This window comes from Saccostrea cucullata, unplaced genomic scaffold, assembly GCF_032062105.1.
Source record: "Saccostrea cucullata isolate Sc308-1 unplaced genomic scaffold, CSIRO_AGI_Scuc_v1 ctg277, whole genome shotgun sequence".
Taxonomy (NCBI): Eukaryota; Metazoa; Mollusca; class Bivalvia; order Ostreida; family Ostreidae; genus Saccostrea; species Saccostrea cuccullata.
The window spans coordinates 567,722-589,378 of record NW_026935934.1 but is presented as its reverse complement, the minus strand read 5'-3'; the positions used below and the strand labels follow the sequence as shown (position 1 = coordinate 589,378).

Here is a 21,657-nt window from a genome sequence, read left to right as displayed (position 1 = left end):
AACTTGCCACAAAGTATCCTTAGGTGTAGGGAATTCAAGTTTGTTCAAATGAAGGGCCACACCCTCTTCCAAGGGGAGATAATTATGAATTAGTGAGAAAATAATGGAATTTTTAAAAAATCTTCTTCTCAAGAACCACTGGGCCAGGAAAGATGAAACTCATGTGGAATCATCCTCAGGTAGTGTAGATTCAAGTTTGTTCAAATCATGACCCCCGGGGGTAGGGAGGGGCCACAATGGCCGACCAAAGTTTTACATAGAAATATATCGGAAAATTCTTTAAAAATCTTCTTCTCAAGAATAACAAAGCCATGGTTGGTCATATTTATATGGAAGCATCCTCAGGTAGTGCAGCTTCAAGTTTGTTCAAATCATGACCCCCGGTGGTAGGGCGGGGCCACAATGGCCGACCAAAGTTTTACATAGAAATATATGGGAAAATTCTTTAAAAATCTTCTTCTCAAGAATAACAAAGCCATGATTGGTCATATTTATATGGAAGCATCGTCAGGTAGTGTAGCTTCAAGTTTGTTCAAATCATGACCCCCGGGTGTAGGGTGGGGCCACAATGGCCAACCAAAGTTTTACATAGAAATATATGGGAAAATTCTTTAAAAATCTTCTTCTCAAGAATAACAAAGCCATGATTGGTCATATTTATATGGAAGCATCCTCAGGTAGTGTGGATTCAAGTTTGTTCAAATCATGACCCCTGGGGGTAGGGCGAGGCCACAATGGCCGACCAAAGTTTTACAAAGAAATATATGGGAAAATTCTTTAAAAATCTTCTTCTCAAGAATAACAAAGCCATGATTGGTCTTATTTATATGGAAGCATCCTCAGGTAGTGTAGCTTCAAGTTTGTTCAAATCATGACCCCCGGGGGTAGGGTGGGGCCACAAAGGCCGACCAAAGTTTTACATAGAAATATATGGGAAAGTTCTTTAGAAAATCTTCTTCTCAAGAATAACAAAGCCATGATTGGTCATATTAATATGGAAGCATCCTCAGGTAGTGTGGATTCAAGTTTGTTCAAATCATGACCCCTGGGGGTAGGGCGGGGCCACAATGGCCGACCAAAGTTTTACAAAGAAATATATGGGAAAATTCTTTAAAAATCTTCTTCTCAAGAATAACAAAGCCATGATTGGTCTTATTTATATGGAAGCATCCTCAGGTAGTGTAGCTTCAATTTTGTTCAAATCATGACCCCCGGGGGTAGGGTGGGGCCACAAAGGCCGACCAAAGTTTTACATAGAAATATATCGGAAAATTCTTTAGAAAATCTTCTTCTCAAGAATAACAAAGCCATGATTGGTCATATTAATATGGAAGCATCCTCAGGTAGTGTGGATTCAAGTTTGTTCAAATCATGACCCCCGGGGGAAGGGCGGGGCCTCAATGGCCGACCAAAGTTTTACATAGAAATATATGGGAAAATTCTTTTAAAATCTTCTTCTCAAGAATAACAAACCCATGATTGGTCAATATTTATATGGAATTATCCTCAGGTAGTGTAGATTCAAGTTTGGTCAAATCATACCCTCTCCTCTTTAAGGAATGGTTGGGATTACTTTTGGATTTAAACTTTTCAGTAATAAACTTATTTCTGCTTTTATGCTAGCCACAGTGTTCAGGTGAGCGATGTGGCCCATGGGCCTCTTGTTTAAATACTTGGTGCTAAAAGTGTAATTATGTTTGCATGATTACATAAGCAGTAAATGTCTGTAAGATCAGGTGCTTTTTAAAGAGAACATGGTTAACACCTTTACAGGGTGTTAATATCTGTCTGCATGACTTCATTTCTTAGCTCACCTGTGCAAACGCTTTTGTCCATATGTTTTTTTTTCACGTTTCACTTCTATTTGAGAACCAGCAGACCATTTTCAACCTAACTTGGCACATAGCATCTCCGGGTTAAGGGACAATTTTTATCCCCCTGTCCTCTTTGAAGAAGGGAGGGCATATTGCTTTGCTTCTATCTCTCGGTCCACAAGCAGTTTCCGTTCATTTTCTTTGCAGAGGTTGCACATACTGATTAAATTTTGTATGTGTACAGATTTATCAATTGAATATCTAGGTCTGTTTTGGGTTTGATAAAGCAATGATTGATAGAGTTATCCCCCTTGGACATAGATGAATTCCAATTATTTGCAGTTTCCATTCATTTTCTTTGCAGAAGTTGCACATATTGAAATGAAATTTGGAATACAGATATCTAGGTCAGGTTCTGTTTTGAGTACAATCGAGCAATTTTTGACAGTGTTATGTCCCTTGGACTTAAAAAAATCCTATTATTTGCAGTTGATGCATCTCAGATAGTACTGGTAGGTGACCCCTATTGATTTTAAGTTCAAAAAATCAATTTCATTTCCATGTACACTGGCTTGTGAACCCTATAATGTATGTCCAAGGAGGGGGGAGGTGGGACATATGTGTTTCCCAAACATCTCTTGTTTGAAATTCTTGGTAACTTTCCTTTAGTTGTCATTTAAGGACAGATGATAAAAACAAAAAAATGGATGCCTGGATTGGTATATATTTTCTGGCCTACTTTCATTGCAAATGATGCAAATAATAAATTTCTTGAACATAAAGAATTAGTAAACCTTCTATGATGTTCAAACGTCTACCCTTGTGAAACCATTCTTATTAATCTATACAAATATTTTTCACTTCAAATTCCATTTATGTGAAAATTAGAATAAAAAATTAAAAACTATGCGGTAAAAGTTTTTCATTTTACTCATTTAAACATAACCTAGGTTGTTATTTTCAAATTTTTTACCAAAAGTTTGTTTGTATCATCTGTCCTTAATATTTATAAGATAGCAGCTGAAGAAGGACAGTCACTTTGATATCAAGTTTAGTTTTGTGTTCTCCAGATTGGAGTTGGGAGGAGGGGGGGTGAATTCTCTGTTTGTAGGAAGAATCAACAGTATCTAAAGTATAAATTGCTTAATTTCAGGCAGACATATGTGTATGATACTGTCTTCAATGTCTACCTGATGGGTGGTTCAGTTGAACAGTCTATGAATAAAAGATGTCGTATATTATGTAGTGAGCTGTTTACAGAACTCCTGCTTAATTTTCAAAGGTACGTAAATGACTGCCTTGTGTCTTTATTTTATTACAGTATTTTGATATCAGATGTATAAAAGACAGTATATTTTATGTGTAGACAGGTTGTTGTTCCAGTACCAGTTTGTAACTGCAAGGAGGGAGAAAGCTTCAGACAGACAGACACACAACACCACTTCACTGCAACCCTACAGGTACGTACATCTGTCATAAAGCACTGCTATATAAAGAAAAATTAAAGTGAAGATAACGAAAAACGATCAATCTCAAAAAATCAGTTGAGAGGGCATAAAACAGAGCTGAAGAAGTGGGATCAGGTGCTCTGGAGGACTAAGCATCCCTTATTAACTGGACACACCTGTCCTGGGCCCTATGTAATGATCAGTTAGAAGAAACATTTCCAAGTCTTATTCAGTAAAAGAAAAAAAAACGGCATAACAATTGGTTATGGAACAAGGCAAAATATGATCTAATGATGAATTATATATGCTAACAAGGTAGTTATAATGACAACAGAATTTACGAAATGCAGACTTTTAAAAAGGTTGTCTGTGTAGTGCGGAACACTGTTAGGGTAAATGGAATTGAAATCCTTCATTATACCCCCCACAAACGAAGTTTGGGGGGGTATATAGGAATCACCTTGTCCGTCTGTCTGTCCGTCTGTCTGTGCAATCGTGTCTGGTCCATATCTTTCTTACAGAGGGACATTAGAATCTACTACTCCACACTAAGATTGCTCATGACCTAAGGGTGTGTCATGACCTTGACCCAAAGTCATTTGGGGAAGTTCAAGGTCATTGGAAGAAAAATTTCGTAATTCAAGTCCGGTCCATATCTTTCTTATGGATAAACTTGGTAGGTTCTCATTTCACTGAAAGATTGCCCATGACCCAAGGGTGTGTCATGACCTTGACCCAAGGTTATTTAGGGAAGTTCAAGGTCACTGAAATAAAAATTTCATAATTCAAGTCCGGTCCATATCTTTCTTATGGATAAACTTGGTAGGTTCTCATTTCACTGAAAGATTGCCCATGACCCAAGGGTGTGTCATGACCTTGACCCAAGGTTATTTGGGGAAGTTCAAGGTCACTGAAATAAAAATTTCATAATTCATGTTTGATACATATCTTTATTAGGGAAAAACTTACTTCTGAAAAACCCAGCGGGGGGTATTTTGTCCCGTTTGGACAGTTCTAGTTAAATTTTTTTCCACAATTTGAAAACAGGTTTGGTTGAGATGATCATTTATGTAGCATGGGCAGCAGGTTTGAAACCAGAAATGACAAGGTTTAAGTGGCTGCTTGGATAGTTATTGCTTTAATTGAAATTTGTTAACATAATGTTTTGTAGATAAGGTGAGTGAAGTCACCAGCTGGCCCATTGTTTTTCACATTTTCAAGTCAATATTATTACATAATTGATTAACAGTTGATATTTGTTTGTGTTAATTGAGAAAGTTCATGAAAATATAATTTATATGTTTAAGGTTGAATGATCTACTCATTAGCTATTTATCTGCCAAATAAATTTTCAGTAAAATAAAAAAAAAGTTATTTTTATACCCCCCGCAAACGAAGTTTGGGGGGTATATAGGAATCACCTTGTCCGTCTGTCTGTGCAAACGTGTCCGGTCCATATCTTTCTTTAATCTTACGGAGGGACATTTAGAATCTACTACTCCACACAAAGATTGCCCATGACCTAAGTGTGTATCATGACCTTGACCCAAGGTCATTTGGGGAAGTTCAAGGTCACTGGAAGATAAAGTTCATAATTCGTGTCCGGTCCATATCTTTCTTATGGATAAACTTGGAAGGTTCTCATTTCATGAAAAGATTGCCCATGACCCAAGGGTGTGTCATGAATTGACCGAAGGTGACTTGAGGAAGTTCAAGGTCACTGGAAGAAAAAGTTCATAATTTGTGTCCGGTCCATATCTTTCTTATGGATAAACTTGGTAGGTTCTCATTTCACGCAAAGATTTTCCATGACCTAAGGGTGTGTCATGACCATGACCCAAGGTCATTTGGGGAAGTTCAAGGTCACTGGAAGAAAATTTTCATAATTTGTGTCCGGTCCATATCTTTCTTATGGATAAATTTGGTAGGTTCTCAATTCACGCAAAGATTGCCCTTGACCCAAGGGTGTGTCATGACCTTGACCCAAGTTCATTTGGGGAAGTTCAAGGTCACTGGAAGAAAAAGTTCATAATTCGTGTCAGGTCTACATCTTTTTTATGGATAAACTTGGTAGGTTCTCATTCTACACAAGGATTGCCCATGACCCAAGGGTGTGTCATGACCTTGTTCCAAGGTCATTTGGGGAAGTTCAAGGTCACTGGAAGAAAAAAGTTCATAATTCGTGTCTGGTCTACATCTTTTTTATGGATAAACTTGGTAGGTTCTCATTCTACACAAGGATTGCCCATGACCCAAGGGTGTGTCATGACCTTGACCCAAGGTCATTTGGGGAAGTTCAAGGTCACTGGAAGAAAAAGTTCATAATTCATGTCCGGTCCATATCTTTCTTATTGATAAACTTGGTAGGTTCTCATTTCACACAAAGATTGCCCATGACCCAAGGGTATGTCATGACCTTGACCCAAGGTCATTTGGGGAATTTCAAGGTCACTGGAAGAAAAATTTCATAATTCATGTGTGATACATATCTTTATTATTATAAAACTTACTTCTGAAAAAACTCAGCGGGGGGTTTTTTGTCCCGTTTGGACAGTTCTATTTTGTGTAAGTATGAAAATAATTAAAATGCCTTGATGTTGTAGACTTTGATTTCCTATATGGAGCCTGATGATAAGTCTGATGCTTGGCTGGCACAAAAAATACAGGACATCATGGAGGGGAGAGGTTCCAGACTAAACCAAGAGTTCTACATACAGACAGTAGTCAGGTAGAAATCTGTATCCTAAATTCTGTGGTCATTGTAATGATGATAGAAAACCTATCAAGGAGTTGTATTTTGGCTAATATTTTTCATATTAATTTTAACAAGAGGCCCAGGGGCCACATCGCTCACCTGAGCAAATCAGCTAGGAAAAAGCACAAATCAGATCAGAACTGAAAAGTTTACTGAAGGGGGAAGGGGGGGGGCTTGAATTTTAATACTACTTGAGAATGCCTTCATATTAATACAGCATATGACTTCGCTGTTCTTGATAAAAAGATTTTTTAAAATCGTTTTCTTCCTATATATAACTTCATAATAATTTGAATTTGATTCCCCATTGTTTCCCTCCCTACCCCAAAGGGCCATGATTTGAATAAATTTATATCTTCAATACATGAGGATGCAAACATGTCAATATGAATAAACATAGCTTTTTCTGTTCTTGGGATTTTTCCCTTTATTTTTCTATGTAAAACTTTGATCCATCATTGTGGAACTAATCCTACCCTTGGGGATTATGATTTGTACAAATTTAATTCTACACTACCCGAAAATGCTTCCATATAAATACTAGTATCGCTAATCATGGCTTTGCTATTCTTGAGAAGAAGATTTTTTTAAAATATATTTTAAGGAGGCTCATTACACCACTTTTTGATGACGTACTACACAATAAAATAAACCTCCATTGTTTCGACCGAATTACTTTGGGGTCGAATCGTATGGGTACCTCACTTATATGACCCTGACCTTTAGAACGCTTTAAAAATAGATGAAACATGCGGTGTTATAAACAGTGAAAACAAAGTAACGGATTCATTTTACATACACCAAGAGGGATTACTTTTTAGCAGAAACAAAAGAAAACAACAGCCAAATCTTCGCCAAACAAGTAATGTGCAATTTCTGACATGTCGAAGCAGTGGGCTCTATCAATCAACGTGTTTGCATGGAGGAAATTCGAGTTTAAATTTACAACCTTGTTGAAATTAAAAATGTTATTTACTTGCACAATTTACTGTGTTGGTGTTAATTTGTACATTTGCTTTATTGATTTAAATATATATTATGGAAGTTTAAAGCTTTATTTTGAAATTTAGATGTAATGTTCACACGTTCCTTTGTGTTTTGAGTCTTGGGTAATTAAGAAAGATAACTCTTGAAAAAGAACATTTTATACCAAATATTTTCGAAATTGGAATTTTCATTTCGTTAAAACATTTTTCTTTCAATTTGTCACAAGCAATTCATTGAAATACATTCATTGTCTCTTCAGAACTCATTTTAAAAATATTTTATGCGCAGATTAAAAAGATAATGACATTTATTGTTTTTTAGAAGAAAACTATTTTTTCTAATAAAATTAATATTAGGTATTATGAAGTATTTTCATTGTGTGTACTTGTCTAAAGAAGATGTCCATCATTTGATACTGAAAGTTCTGAAATTCTGGAAATAATAAACTTGAAATAAAACATTTCACTAAAATAAAAAGAAAGTTAAAAAATTCTCTAAAAAATATTTACGATATCAATATCTCCATTTGGATATTTGGCATCTACATGATAAGTGGTGCTGTCATGAAATCTAAAATAAACTGTGGATGTAATGAGCCACCTTAATGTAAATTTAAACTTGGATCCCCCCATTGTGGGGATTATGATTTGAACAAACTAGAGTCTACACTACCTGAGGATGATTCCATGTAAATATCACTAACCATGGCCTTGAAGTACTTAAGAAGACGATTTTAAAAGATTTCCCCATCTAGTCCTATGTAAAACTTTGATCGGCCATTGTGGCCCCGCCCTACCCCTGGGGGTGATGATTTGAACAAATTTCAGTCTACACTACCTGAAGATGCTTCCACATGAGTTTCATCTTTCTGGGCCCAGTGGTTCTTAAGAAGAAGACTTTTAAAGATTTTCCCTATATAATCCTATTTAAAAGTTAGATCGGCCATTGTGGCCCCGCACTACCCCCAGGGGTCATGATTTCAACAAACTTGAATCTACACTACTTGAGGATGCTTCCACATGAGATTCATCTTTCCTGGCCCAGTGGTTCTAGAGAAGAAGATTTTTAAAAATGCCATTAATTTTTCACTAATTCATAATTATCTCCCCTTGGAAGAGGGCGTGGCCCTTGATTTGAACAAAATTGAATCCCCTTCACTGAAGAATACTTTGTGGCAAGTTTGGTTGAAATTGACCCAGTGGTTCTTGAAAAGAAGATGAAAATGTGAAAAGTTTACGACAACGACAACAACGACAGACGACGGACAAATTTTGATCAGAAAAGCTCACTTGAGCCTTCGGCTCATTTGAGTTAAACACCTGATTAACTTTGGGTTACAACAGGTTTGACTGGTCAAAAATGTTTCACTTCAGTGTAGTATATATTATAAACAAACAGCAGTGTTAACAGGTTTATCACTGTACAACCTGCAGCTTTGGTGCACATGAGTTAACGCAACAACCGATTTATTTTGAAACTCTAATCTTAAAAAACATAAGTAAATTAATATTTAAGAATGAAATTAATAGAGTTCACAAAACGCAAAGCATGTAACAAACAAGAGACAATGTCTTTTTTTCATTAACATCAAGGTACAGTACAAGCCGTTTATTATCATAGCTTATTTGTCAGGCCAAAACTTTATAATAACCGACTATGATTATAACCATAGACAGCTGAAATTCATCTCCGAGGTCTGACATGAACATGACTTGATCAATAACATGCCTGCCGTTTTTACACTATATTAAATAAGTATTATAGTATTAATTTCATATTTTTAGGTTTATTTTGAAAAACAAGTTAGCTAACATGTCATTTTACTTTTTTTACTTACTGTTTCAACATTTTGTATAAATAAATTCACTTTCCTAAAGCTTAATAATCTCCGAACTCAATCTTCTAGATGTCTTGGCATCCATCTTGTTAACTTTCATTTTCATCTACTTTCGTTTTTTGGTTCTATGATCAATTCAATCTATTAATAATTCGTTTGTTTTTTTTTTTTACGTTGCAGCTTTAATGAAACACAAAACAAAAAGAGAAAATATCTATAAAAAGTATATAAAAACGTACAAACGAAAAAAACATTTAACATTTCAGCATAACACAACTTGCTTACCAACTACACAATATTTACGGTATCAAAATTATGTTACAACATAACAGAACATGAATTAAAATTGTTTAATTCTTTCTCATTCTTTTTCAACCTTCAAGCTATTAAGTGTCAGGGAAAATTCATCTAAAACACAAGCCCAATTATTTTCTTCCTTGCACCCAAGCGCTAATTACACTTAATGGTGCCGTTTAATTGAAATTAAATTAATTGATACACTGATGTAAATCAAAGCCGCTTGGACAGGCTGGTTAAAAAGTTAATTTCACATCACTTCTGAATAAATTGGACAATTTATAAATGTGATTAATTATGACCATTGATCAGGCAACAAGCGTAAGATAGCTTGGGTAAATTGACACTCAATTTAGATTCAACACATTTTGGTAAAACACATTTATTATCAATGTACAATTAAACAATTAAACAAAAGAAGAAAATAAGATTGCGGATGGCTTCCTGTTGTTGTGTAATGTACTTTGTGAAATAAACAAACTTCCAGTCATCGCTCAGGTAAATGCGCTGGAGTGTGACTAATCCCCCTCAGTCAAGCCATTGTGTATAGATAAGCGACAGTGCATGGGCCACAGGTGTTGACAGGTGTTATCTTTTGTTTTGTTAATTGTCTCAAGAGTGTAAAATGTTTGAAAAAAAATATTACGGACGAAATTTTTCTATGATAGTAACCGAAGTACACACTTTTACCTATGATAATAACGTAAGAAATTAACATTGAATTATTAAGAAATGGTTTTGTGTTTTAAATATCTATGATAAAAAACGGCCTATGATATAAAACAGGTATTAAATTAAACGGCTTGTACTGTATTTGTTATTTAATTCATGTGTTAATTAACTATGATATTTCCATCATAACTATGACCTTGGATTCATGGGAAGTGTATTTAGTTTCCTTGTTCATGTAAAGAAAACTGTTAGGATTAGTTATTTGGATAATTAGTTATGAAAACAATGTCATCCTGTTTTGCTACCAAACTGATATTAAATTCATGTGTTAATTGACCACCATATCTCTGTCAAAACTAACCATGACCTTGGATTCAAGAGAAGTGTATTTAGTTTCCTTGTTCATGTAAAAAAAACTGTTAGGATTAGTTATTTGGATAATTAGTTATGAAAACAACGTCATCCTGTTTTGCTACCAAACTGATATTAAATTCATGTGTTAATTGACCACCCTATCTCTGTCAAAACTAACTTTGACCTTGACCTTGGATTGAAGAGAAGTGTATTTAGTTTCCTTGTTCATGTGAAGAAAAACTGTTCGGATTAGATATGAAAGCAATGTCATCCTGTTTTGCTACAAAATTGATTTCTTTTGTTTGGGTTATACAATGTATTGAAAATATTTAATAGTATAGTTGAGTTTTGAATTTAACCAACCTGTGCTCAAGTGAGCTTTTTGGATCACATTTTGTCTGGCTTCCGTCAATCTGTCTGTAAACTTTTCACATTTTCGTCCTCTCAATAACCACTGGACCAATTTCAACCAACTTGCCACAAAGTATCCTTGGGTGAACGAGATTCAAGTTTGTTCAAATGTAGGGCCATGTCCTCTTTCAAGAGGAGATAATTAGGAATAAGTTAAAAAATATTGGCATCTTTTAAAAATCTCAAGAACCACTGGGCCAGGAAAGATAAAGCTCATGTAGAAGCTCCTCTGATAGTGAAGATTGCAGTTTTTTTCAATTCATGACCCTTGAGGGTAGGGTGGGGCCATAATGGGCGATCAAAGTTTTACATAGAAATAGGTACAGTAAAATTTGGTTGTAGCGAAGTAACTGGGACCTATCAAATGTAGTTGGGGATGCAAGATAAATTCGCTTTATTCGCAAATTCGTAATATACATGTTCGTACTAAACGAGTTTTACTGTATGGGAAAAACATCTTTAAAAATCATCTAATTAGTCATATTTTTATGAAAGTAGTGTAGAATTATGTTTGTTTAAATCATGGATTTAAACTTTTGGATAAAGAATTCATTTTTTCCCCAGTCACAGTGCTAAGGTGAGCAATGTGGCCCATGGGCTGCTTGTTATCATTTAATTTCATTCTGTATGCATAAAACTTTGTGTATATCATGTATTGCTATTGATTTTGTGTATATCTTGTATTGCTATTGATTTTTGTATATCATGTATTGCTATTGGTTTTTGTATATTGTGTATTGATTTTTTGTTTTGTAGATTGATCTCTTGTTTACCTGCGTACTCAATCTTTGTCAACTGTCCATCCACTTCAGGAGCGCTGGATCTGCCTTGTCAGATCATTAACAAGTACTTCGTAAGTCTTCCAAATTATAAACAATTATTTGGTAAGTCTCATTTATCAACATACAACGTAGACTGTAATAATGATTGGTAATGATAAAGATGTTTGATTAACAAGGAATCAGAGGACCTTAAAAAACTACTGGTTTTTAAATTCATATAAAAAATCCTGATGCATAATTCTTTAAAAGTGAAAGTTGAGGTTTGATTTAAATTACAGTTCTTAGTACAACTTTCCTTTTAAAAATAAGCTAGGTGAAGGGAAGTGATTATTTATTTCAGTGTATTTTTTATTCTGCAATAGATTAGATGGGAAAGGCATACTCGGTTGTGTAATTCCAGAATTTTTTATGAATTTCAAATCACAGTGAAAAGTCATATTGTAGATGTATTTAATATCCAATGAAACGACCAAATATATTTATGTTCATTAGGTATTATTGCAAGACCGAAGCCAAGTCAACTGAGCTAGTTTTTGATGGATAAAAGAAAATAACAACAATATTGAAAGTGAAAAAAATGTTATTTAAGCGAGTAAATGATGCAAAACAAAAATACACATAACAGACAAAACTAGAAAAAACTTTGAAAGAAACAAAAATCTTTGGTATCATATTATGCAATCTGACCCCCTTAAATTAAATATATAGCATAAAACAGGCACTGATATGCCTGCCATCAAAAAAGGGTGGGATAAAAGAAAACAAAGGTCAAACAAACAAGTATGAACACTAATACATGTATAACAAGTCAAATATAATAAAAGACAATAGAAGAAAGGGATATATTGAACACTGTCCATTTCAATGGCTGTTGCTGTCCACCACATTTATTTAAATTTGCTATGTGTACATACTAATCAGAAACTTTTGTTTTCAGTCACTTTTATGCAGACATGGTTATTTGCCAACAAGTATCACCTTATATATTCTACAGGTACATTGTTTATTTCTAAATTACAGTAAAACTTGGGATTTCTTTTAATCTGAGACAAAATTTATATCAATTAATACTGTAAGTGTATTACATTTGGCGTGTACGATATTTGGCGGTAATTCAATTTTCAAACAGTTAGCGTAGATTTGATTTAGCGCTGTCTGAATTGGCTAGTTATAAAAGTTAATATACAAGACATTTAGCGATGTACTTGAATTAGCGGACTCTGCCTTCCGCCAAAATCGCTAAATAGAATACACCGCTAAATGTAATACGTTTACAGTATGTGCCAATTAATATTTAGATTTGTAAATTTGAATCATTTGCTTATAACAGACTTTAAGCTTGATTAAATTTATTAATATTACATATTGTTCAATTTGCAGCAAAACAAACAAATAAAGACAAAGAAAAAATCAACAAACAAATTGCAATTCTTTATATTTATGCAGTTGCTTTTAAATATGTTATTATTTAAGGGTATGAGCCAGTTGGCAAGCAGTGAAGATATTGAAACTGTTCTAAAGAATTGTCCTCTTCTGACCTTGTCTATTGTGGTAAGTTGTAATATGACATAAACACTAGTTGTCTTCCTAATCGTAAACAAAATCAGGGTAAATGGAAAGGATTACATCCTTATTATACCCCCCGCAAACGAAGTTTGGGGGGGTATATAGGAATCACAGTGTCCGTCTGTCTGTGCAAACGTGTCCGGTCCATATCTTTCTTACGGAGGGACATTAGAATGTACTCCTCCACACAAAGATTGCCCATGACCTAAGGGTGTGTCATGACCTTGACCCAAGGTCATTTGGGGAAGTTCAAGGTCACTGGAAGAAAAAAGTTCATAATTCGTGTCCGGTCCATATCTTTCTTATGGATAAACTTGGTAGGTTCTCATTTCACTGAAAGATTGCCCATGACCCAAGGGTGTGTCATGACCTTGACCCAAGGTCATTTGGGGAAGTTCAAGGTCACTGGAAGAAAAATTTAATTATCCGTGTCCGGTCTACATCTTTTTTATGGATAAACTTGGTAGGTTCTTATTTCATGCAAAGATTGCCCATGACCCGAGGGTGTGTCATGACCTTGATCCAAGGTCATTTGGGGAAATTCAAGGTCACTGGAAGAAAAATTTCATAATTCGTGTCCAGTCCATATCTTTCTTATGGATAAACTTGGTAAGTTCTCATTCACACAAAGATTGCCCATGACCTAAGGGTGTGTCATGACCTTGGCTCAAGGTCATATGGGGAAGTTCAAGGTCACTTGAAGAAAAATTTCATAATTCGTGTTTGGTCCATATCTTGGAAAAACTTACTTCTGAAAAACCCAGCGGGGGGTATTTTGTCTTGTTTGGACAGTTATAGTTTACTGTTTGGTTACAAATTAGGATAAAATTTAAGGATTATTTCCATACTCATAAGGTAAAAAAAAATAGAATGATCTCTATACCTGTACAAATCAGGGTAAAGGTAAGAATTATATGTATTTCTACACTTACTTGGTACACTGATACTCAGATGTAGGTGACCCCTATTTATATTGAGGTCACAAGATCAAACTTCTCTCCATATTAGAACATTTTATCCACTCAATATTTTGTAAACCAGTACAACAAGGGGACAGATAAAAGTATGTTAGTAAAATGTTTCATAATTTCATAATTAAATTGTTATTGTACAAGCATGCATCATGTTTTAGGTCCATACACAGGTCACGAAAAATCTACTGAAAAGACTGTGTAAACGGCATTCCTGTCCTGAATTAGCCTATTTAATGAAAATCACAGATTGGGTAGAAAGGTGAGAACAAGATCAAAGTCAAAATTTACACAAAATAAATAAGATTCTATTACTGTATAATCAATTACTGTAACCATAGTTTTATTACAAAGAACAGGTACTCAAAGTCTATGGTCCAAGAGCTTTAGAACCTGAGTAAAACAAGTATGTTTTTAGGTCACCTGAGTCACCTTGCTTAAGCAATATGCACAGACACTTATTAGCTCAAGTGAGCTTTTCTGATCAAAATTTGTCTTTGTTGTTGTCGTCGTCGTAAACTTTTTACATTTTCATCTTCTTCTCAAGAATCACTAAGCCAATTTCAACCAAACTTACCACAAAGTATCCTTGGGTAAAGGGGATTCAAGTTTGTTCAGATGAAGGGCCACGCCCTCTTCCAAGGGGAGATAATTATGAATTAGTGAAAAATTTATGGTATTTTTAAAAAATCTTCTTCTCAAGAACCACTGTGCCAGGAAAGATGAAACTCATGTGGAAGCATCCTCAGGTAGTGTAGATTCAATTTTGTTCAAATCATGACCCCCTGGGTGTAGGGTGGGGCCACAATGGCCGATCAAAGTTTTACATAAGAATTTATAGAAAAAATCTTTAAAAATCTTCTCAAGAACCACTGGGCCAGGAAAGATGAAAGTCATGGAATCATCCTCAGGTAGTGTAGATTCAATTTTGTTCAAATCATGACCCCCTGGGGGTAGGGTGGGGCCACAATGGCCGATCAAAGTCTTACATAGGAGTAAATAGGAAAAATCTTTAAAAATCTTCTTCTCAAGAACCACTGAGCCAGGAAAGATGAAACTTATGCGGAAGTATACTCAGGTAGTGTAGAATCAAATTTGTTCAAATCATGACCCCCGGGGGAAGGGTGGGGCCACAATAGCCGATCAAAGTCTTACATAGGAGTAAATAGGAAAAATCTTTAAAAATCTTCTTCTCAAGAACCACTAGGCCAGGAAAGATGAAACTCATGTGGAAGCATCCTCAGGTTGTGTAGATTCAAATTTGTTCAAATCATGACCCCCAGGGGTAGGGTGGGGCCACAATGGCTGATCAAATTTTAACATAGGAATATATAGGAAAAATCTTTTATAATATTCTTCTCAAGTACTTCAAAGCCATGATTAGTGATATTTATATGAAATCATCCTCAGCTAGTTTAGGTTCTAGTTTATTCAAATCATAACCCCCCCGGGGATAGGGTGGAGCCACAATGGGGGATTAAAGTTTAACATTAAAATACATTTAAAAAGATCTTCTTCTCAAGAATAGCAAAGCCATCATTAGTGATACTAGTATTTATATGGAAATATTTTCAGGTAGTGTAGAATTAAATTTGTTCAAATAAGGGTAGGGTTGGCCACAATGGTGGATCAAAGATTTACATAGAAAAATATAGGGAAAAATCCCAAGTACAGAAAAGCTATGTTAAGTCATATTGACATGTAAGCGTCCTCATGTATTGAGGATTTAAAGAAGATGGGGGAACAAAGCGGGCAGAATGCCTATAGCATCAGATATTAAGAAATAATATTCAATATGTGAAAGGGGTATTCAAATTAACTTCTCATTATTGAGATTATTAGAAAAATACCTTTTCTGAGAGAAAAAAAATATCGTAAAAGATTTACTTTTATGAAAATATTAGATAGTTTTCGTGGGATTCGAACCCTAGCAACAAAAAAAAAATCCGACAAATCGTTCTGCTTTGAGATTGAGACTAACACGCTAACCACTATGCTACATAGCTCATGATTTTATTGGGCATTTAAATCATTTTGTGATATGACCCTTGACTCAATGGACTTAAAGTATTTCTTGGAAAGATGCGAATATTTTTTCATAAAAGTGTACTTTTAAGGTATAGTGGGTCTTCACTCCATGTTTTTGTAAACCAAAATTGTATATTCTGTTGCAAACTTTTAGGATCATCTTCAAAAAAATGGAGCGAAGACCCACTCATATTGAAAATTTTTGTTTAAGTGTGAGGAAATGATCGTTTTTGTTCTTTTATGTGTGTGTATGCTTTTTCCTAGGCAAATATTTTCAGTCTTTGTGAGATTTTTGTTAATTGTGGAGATTTTACAGTAAATATTATACAATTATTGCTGTTTTTGAGGTCAGTACAATGATTTAGCCATCTGAGGAGTACAATATTCACTGAGCCCAAAGGGCGAGGTGAACATTGTTTCGAAGATGGCTAAATCATTGTATTGAGCGAAAAAAACAGCAATAATCGTTTTTATTAGCTCTACTGGTCAGAGACCAGAAGAGCTTATGCGATAGTAATGCGTCCGTCGTCCATCCGTCTGTCTGTCTGTCTGTCCGTCTGTCTGTCTGTCTGTAAACAATTTTTCAAAATGCTACTCCTCCTACAGTTTTGGTCTGATTTCAGTATAACTTGGCGTACAAGTAGACTACACTAAGATACATAATTCTGTGTGTCGGTTTTTGATTTCGATGAACGGTGTTGCCGTGGTTACTAAAAATAGAAATTTCTGTGAAATTCTTTCAAAATGCTACTCCTCCTACAGTTTTGGTCTGATTTCAATATAACTTGGCACACAAGTAGACTACACTAAGATACATAATTCTGTGTATCGGTTTTTGATTTCGATGAACGGTGTTGCCGTGGTTACTAAAAATAGAAATTTCTGTCAAATTCTTTCAAAATGCTACTCCTCCTACAGTTTTGGTCTGATTTCAATATAACTTGGCACACATGTAGACTACACTAAGATACATAATTCTGTGTATCGGATTTTGATTTCAATGAACGGTGTTGCCGTGGTTACTAAAAATAGAAATTTCTGTGAAATTCTTTCAAAATGCTACTCCTCCTACGGTTTTGGTCTGATTTCAATATAACTTGGCACACAAGTAGACTACGATACATAATTCTGTGTATCGATTTTTGATTTTGATGAAAGGTGTTGCTGTTGTTACTAAAAATAGAAATTTCTGTGAAATGCTTTCAAAATGCTGCACCTACTACAGTTTTGGTCTGATTTCAATATAACTTGGCACACAAGTAGACTACACTAAGGTACATAATTCTGTATGTCATTTTTTCACTTCAATGAATGGTGTTGCCATGGTTACTAAAAATAGAAATTTCTGTTAAATACTCTCAAAATGCTACTCCAAATACAGTTTTAGTCTAATTATAATATAATGTGGCATGCAAGTAGACTACACTAAGAACATAAAGAGACTTAATCAAGAATCATTATTCTATTTATTGCTGTTGAAAAGTTTCAATTTCCAACTACCTAAGTACTTTTCTCTTCCTTTGCTATAAGTACAAACCAGTAGAGCTTCAGTCTCGACAGAGACTTCTGGTTATATGATTGAATAATTTCCATCTCTCGGATTGGCTGAGATCCAACTGTGTTAGAAAAATACTACGTTGTATTGACCTGCACTTGACGTTCCAGGTGAATACAAGGATTTATTTCCTCTACATTGATCTAAAAATAGATCGGGAAATTTCAAATTGATACAAATTATTTTGGAAAGCTGTTTAAGTGACTATGACTTTTTTTTTTCATGTGAGCAAAACATAAGCGAATATATATTTTCGGGTGAGGGTGGTAAGAGGGGATGCAGGGACCCCCCTCCAACACTTTTACTGAACAACAATTTTTACTTTTTGGCTGTATGATTCCTTGATAAAATGATAAAGCTCATTACTTGTTTGCATTTAATTAAGTCCTAGCTAAATACAAGAAAGAAGCAGAATTAAAATGTAAATAAACCTTACCAGTCGTATCAATTTGAAATGTTTTTTATCAATTTTAGTTGCCATGAAGAAAAATATAATGTCGGTCTTTATTATAGGATAGATTTTGAAAGGAAGGAGTATTATCAGGGAAACTGACTGCCAAAATGTCAAAATTGTTGTTCAGTAAAAGTGTTGGAGGGCGGTCCCTGCATCCCCTCTTACCACCCTCACCCGAAAATATATATTCGCTTATGTTTTGCTCACATGAAAAAAAAGTCATAGTCACTTAAACAGCTTTCCAAAATAATTTGTATCAATTTGGAATTTCCCGATCTATTTTTAGATCAATGTAGAGGAAATAAATCCTTGTATTCACCTGGAACGTCAAGTGCAGGTCAATACAACGTAGTATTTTTCTAACATAGTTGGATCTCAGCCAATCCGAGAGATGGAAATTATTCAATCATATAATAAACTCTATTATTAGATAAAATATCAAATAAAATTTAGATATAGTTGAGATTTAATTTTTCACTTCTTATCTGTTGCACTATAGGCACTTCACCCACCTTATCCCCCCATCTTCTTTGTTCCAAATCATGGCCCATTGGAGTAGGAGGGAAACAATGGGGATACTAATTTAAATTGTTATGAAGTAATATATAAGAAGAAAATGTTTTTAAAAAATCTTTTTATCTAGAACAGCAAAGTCATGTGCTGTATTGATATGATGGCATTCTCAAGTAGTATTAAAATTCAAGCACCCCCCCCCCCCCCCCCCCCCCCCCCCCCCCCCCCCCCCCCCCCCCCCCCCCCCCCCCCCCCCCCCTTCAGTAAACTTTTCAGTTCTGATCTGATTCCGATCTGCTCAGGTGAGCGATGTGGCCCCTGGGCCTCTTGTTTTTTTAATTTCTTTTGGAAGGTTAAATAAACAATAATATGTGTTCTTTCTTGTTAATATGAGGATTAAAGTTGCAACTGTTCCAGAAAAGTGCATAACATGTGTAAGCTGTTAAACATCAATTCCTTTAGTAACAAAGAAAGACATTTTGTGTATATTAAAATTGATATGTAAAGTAGGATTAGTTACGTTGAATATAATACTATTGGAATCTAAAACCTATGTGTTTTTGATGGAACAGCATGGATCTACTCAAGATAAATATGCAGTGGTGTGCTTGGTTCTTACTGATTTTAATGATGAACAACCAATTACAGTTTTATAATTGAATATAAAAGAAAAAAAATTGTTTTTTGGTCAAAAAACAGCTAAGGTGTAATTTGTCATATTCTCAGGCAGTATAGATTTACACCCATGGGTAGGGTTGGGCCACAATAAGTTGTTTATATATTACCAAGGAACATATAGGGAAAATAATCTGCTATTGAAGAACAGAAGGGCCAGAGTCATTCAGGTGAGTGTTGTGGCCCATAGGCCTCAGTGGAAAATTTGCAATGTCACTGAGACCAAAAAATCCATTTAAGGATATATGCAAAGTACCTTACCTACTGATAATTTTTGAGGATATTCGTATTTTAAGATTACAGTGCCATCAGAGGTTCATTGATTGAAAATCAGGATAATTTTAATTTACAAGGGGTTGTGAAAAGATATTAATTGATGATTATACCCCCGCAAACGAAGTTTAGGGGGGTATATTGGAATCACCATGTCCGTCTGTCTGTCCGTCTGTCTGTAGACAAGATTTTGTCCGGACCGTTTCTCAGAAACTGTTGGATGGATTTGTCTGAAAATTTATACACTTATTATTCACTATATGAGGGTGTGCACCTGGGATTTTCATCATGATTGGATGATTTTTCTGCATTTTACAGGCGTTTTTCCTTTTTTATTTTGTGATATTGTTTGGCTCATAACTAGAAAACTATTAGACTTACCATCATCAAACTTGGACAATTTATATGCATCTTGGGTAGACAGTGTGTCACGACCTATTTCAAGGTCAATGTGACCTTAAATTTAAGTGATTTTTTTTTTTAAAATAAGTCTTTAAAATTTTAAATTTCATAATCCTAAAAAATGTAAAAATATAGTTGTATCCTTATTAAAAAATGCTAAATTAAGTAAAAACTTATTTTTTATCATATACTTTACAGCAAATTCTATAACAAATGTTAATGATTTGAGAGGAATTCAGTTTTTCCCATGGGCATAATTATCAAGCACTGGTCAAGGAGAATTTTTGATAGCAGAAATGTGCATGTCAAATTAGAGAGAAATTAATGAGTTCATTGTTGGGAGTTAACTGGCAAGAGCATCTCTAGATCTAATCTTAATTTATCTCTTGGGAGTTGGGCAAAAAGAAATGGCCTTAGTTGCTTGTGTTAATTAAGAGTTCTTGATGACTGTAGTTCAGATAATGATCTTTCAATTGGTGTAATGTAATTAAAACAAATTGATGTTTTAGTGTATGATTAAAACTGAATTAGTATTGTATTATATAATTAAAATCAATTATACATGTGTTCATTGAAAAAAAATTACATTTCAATTTTTATATATTTGCAACAAATTGCAGTCATGTCTCACTTAGAATTTTATAGTCTAAAGAATAATTAATTTTTGATTTTTTTTTATTAGACTGTAGCATTTCCATTATTTCATAAAATATGCAATAAACAATTTAAAGCTGCAGATGGATATTTGTTAAGCTCTAACACAGCCAGTTTAGAATTATATGATGTATTATTTGTTTTAATTAATCCCTACACTGTAAGTCTCTTAGAGATGTATGTACAATATTTTAAACATGATAAGAAATGGAAATTAGATCATTGAAATCTGTGTCAATCTGTTAATCAAGGTTACTTAATTTTCTTGCACCCTAACCAATTTATGGTTATCGAACAATATTTGATGGGCGTATCATGCTGTGGCAAGGCACTTTATTAGACAATAGTGAATACCTCTTACTAGATCCATAAAATATTTCTGAATTGGCACCTACTCTGAAAAACCCAGCGGGGGTATTTGTCCCTATTGGACAGTTCTAGTTGTTTTTGTAAAATTCCAAAAATAAATATAGACATTAAATTGTAGCACATAGTTCCTTTAAGTATTGGAACTCTTCAACTACAGGGGAAGAGGCAGTAAAGTTCAAACAGCATTGTTTACATTGCTTATGTACTTAAATTGTTTTGATATAATTATATTTATTATAGATTTTTTATACAAAATATACAATTGTTCACATTTTAAGAGATTACTATTACTGGGGACAGAAATACAGTATACATGTATGTCTTTATCATATATAAAATATAATAATACTTTTGCTCAGATCATGGTACTTTAGAAATACTTCTTTAAGGACATTATGACACAGATATTTTGAAATTGTAATATGTTCCTTTATTTATCAGCTGCCGGATGAGACCTGATACACTTCTGCCAGTTGTTAATGTTACAGATCCACGTAGGTGTGCTGCTCTACTTTCCCTCGTCCACGTGAGGTAAGAACTTAATTCTTCTAACATGTTGAGGCTCACAAGCATATAGAAATTATTTTCATACAGTGTGACCCCCCTAAATTTACAAGAAATATGTTTAGAAAGCTTAAGAGCCATTCTCTGTAATGATTTGAAATTTTATATAGGAGCTGTGGCACGCATAGTCTCAGAATTTCTCCAAACTCTCTATGATAAAAGTCATTGATACCCTAAACTAATATCAGGCAAAAATTGGTTGCTATGCTTTATAGTTACCATGGCAACATGTCTTAAAGTTCGAAAAATGGCATATTTTAACATGTTTAGAGCCCC

The 21,657-nt window shown here is 34.5% G+C and overlaps 1 protein-coding gene across 1 annotated transcript in view; it reads left to right on the top strand.

The window, feature by feature from the left end:
* Positions 1-21,657, top strand: part of LOC134244288 (Fanconi anemia group A protein-like) — an 83,544-nt gene that overhangs the window by 49,190 nt on the left and 12,697 nt on the right. Inside the window, exons 28-35 of the mRNA XM_062726549.1 lie at positions 2,968-3,096; positions 3,181-3,274; positions 5,866-5,990; positions 11,332-11,428; positions 12,295-12,351; positions 12,831-12,908; positions 14,056-14,156; positions 21,259-21,348. Coding sequence (XP_062582533.1) covers positions 2,968-3,096; positions 3,181-3,274; positions 5,866-5,990; positions 11,332-11,428; positions 12,295-12,351; positions 12,831-12,908; positions 14,056-14,156; positions 21,259-21,348 — 771 coding nt within the window. The remainder of the gene's footprint in view (positions 1-2,967; positions 3,097-3,180; positions 3,275-5,865; positions 5,991-11,331; positions 11,429-12,294; positions 12,352-12,830; positions 12,909-14,055; positions 14,157-21,258; positions 21,349-21,657) is intronic.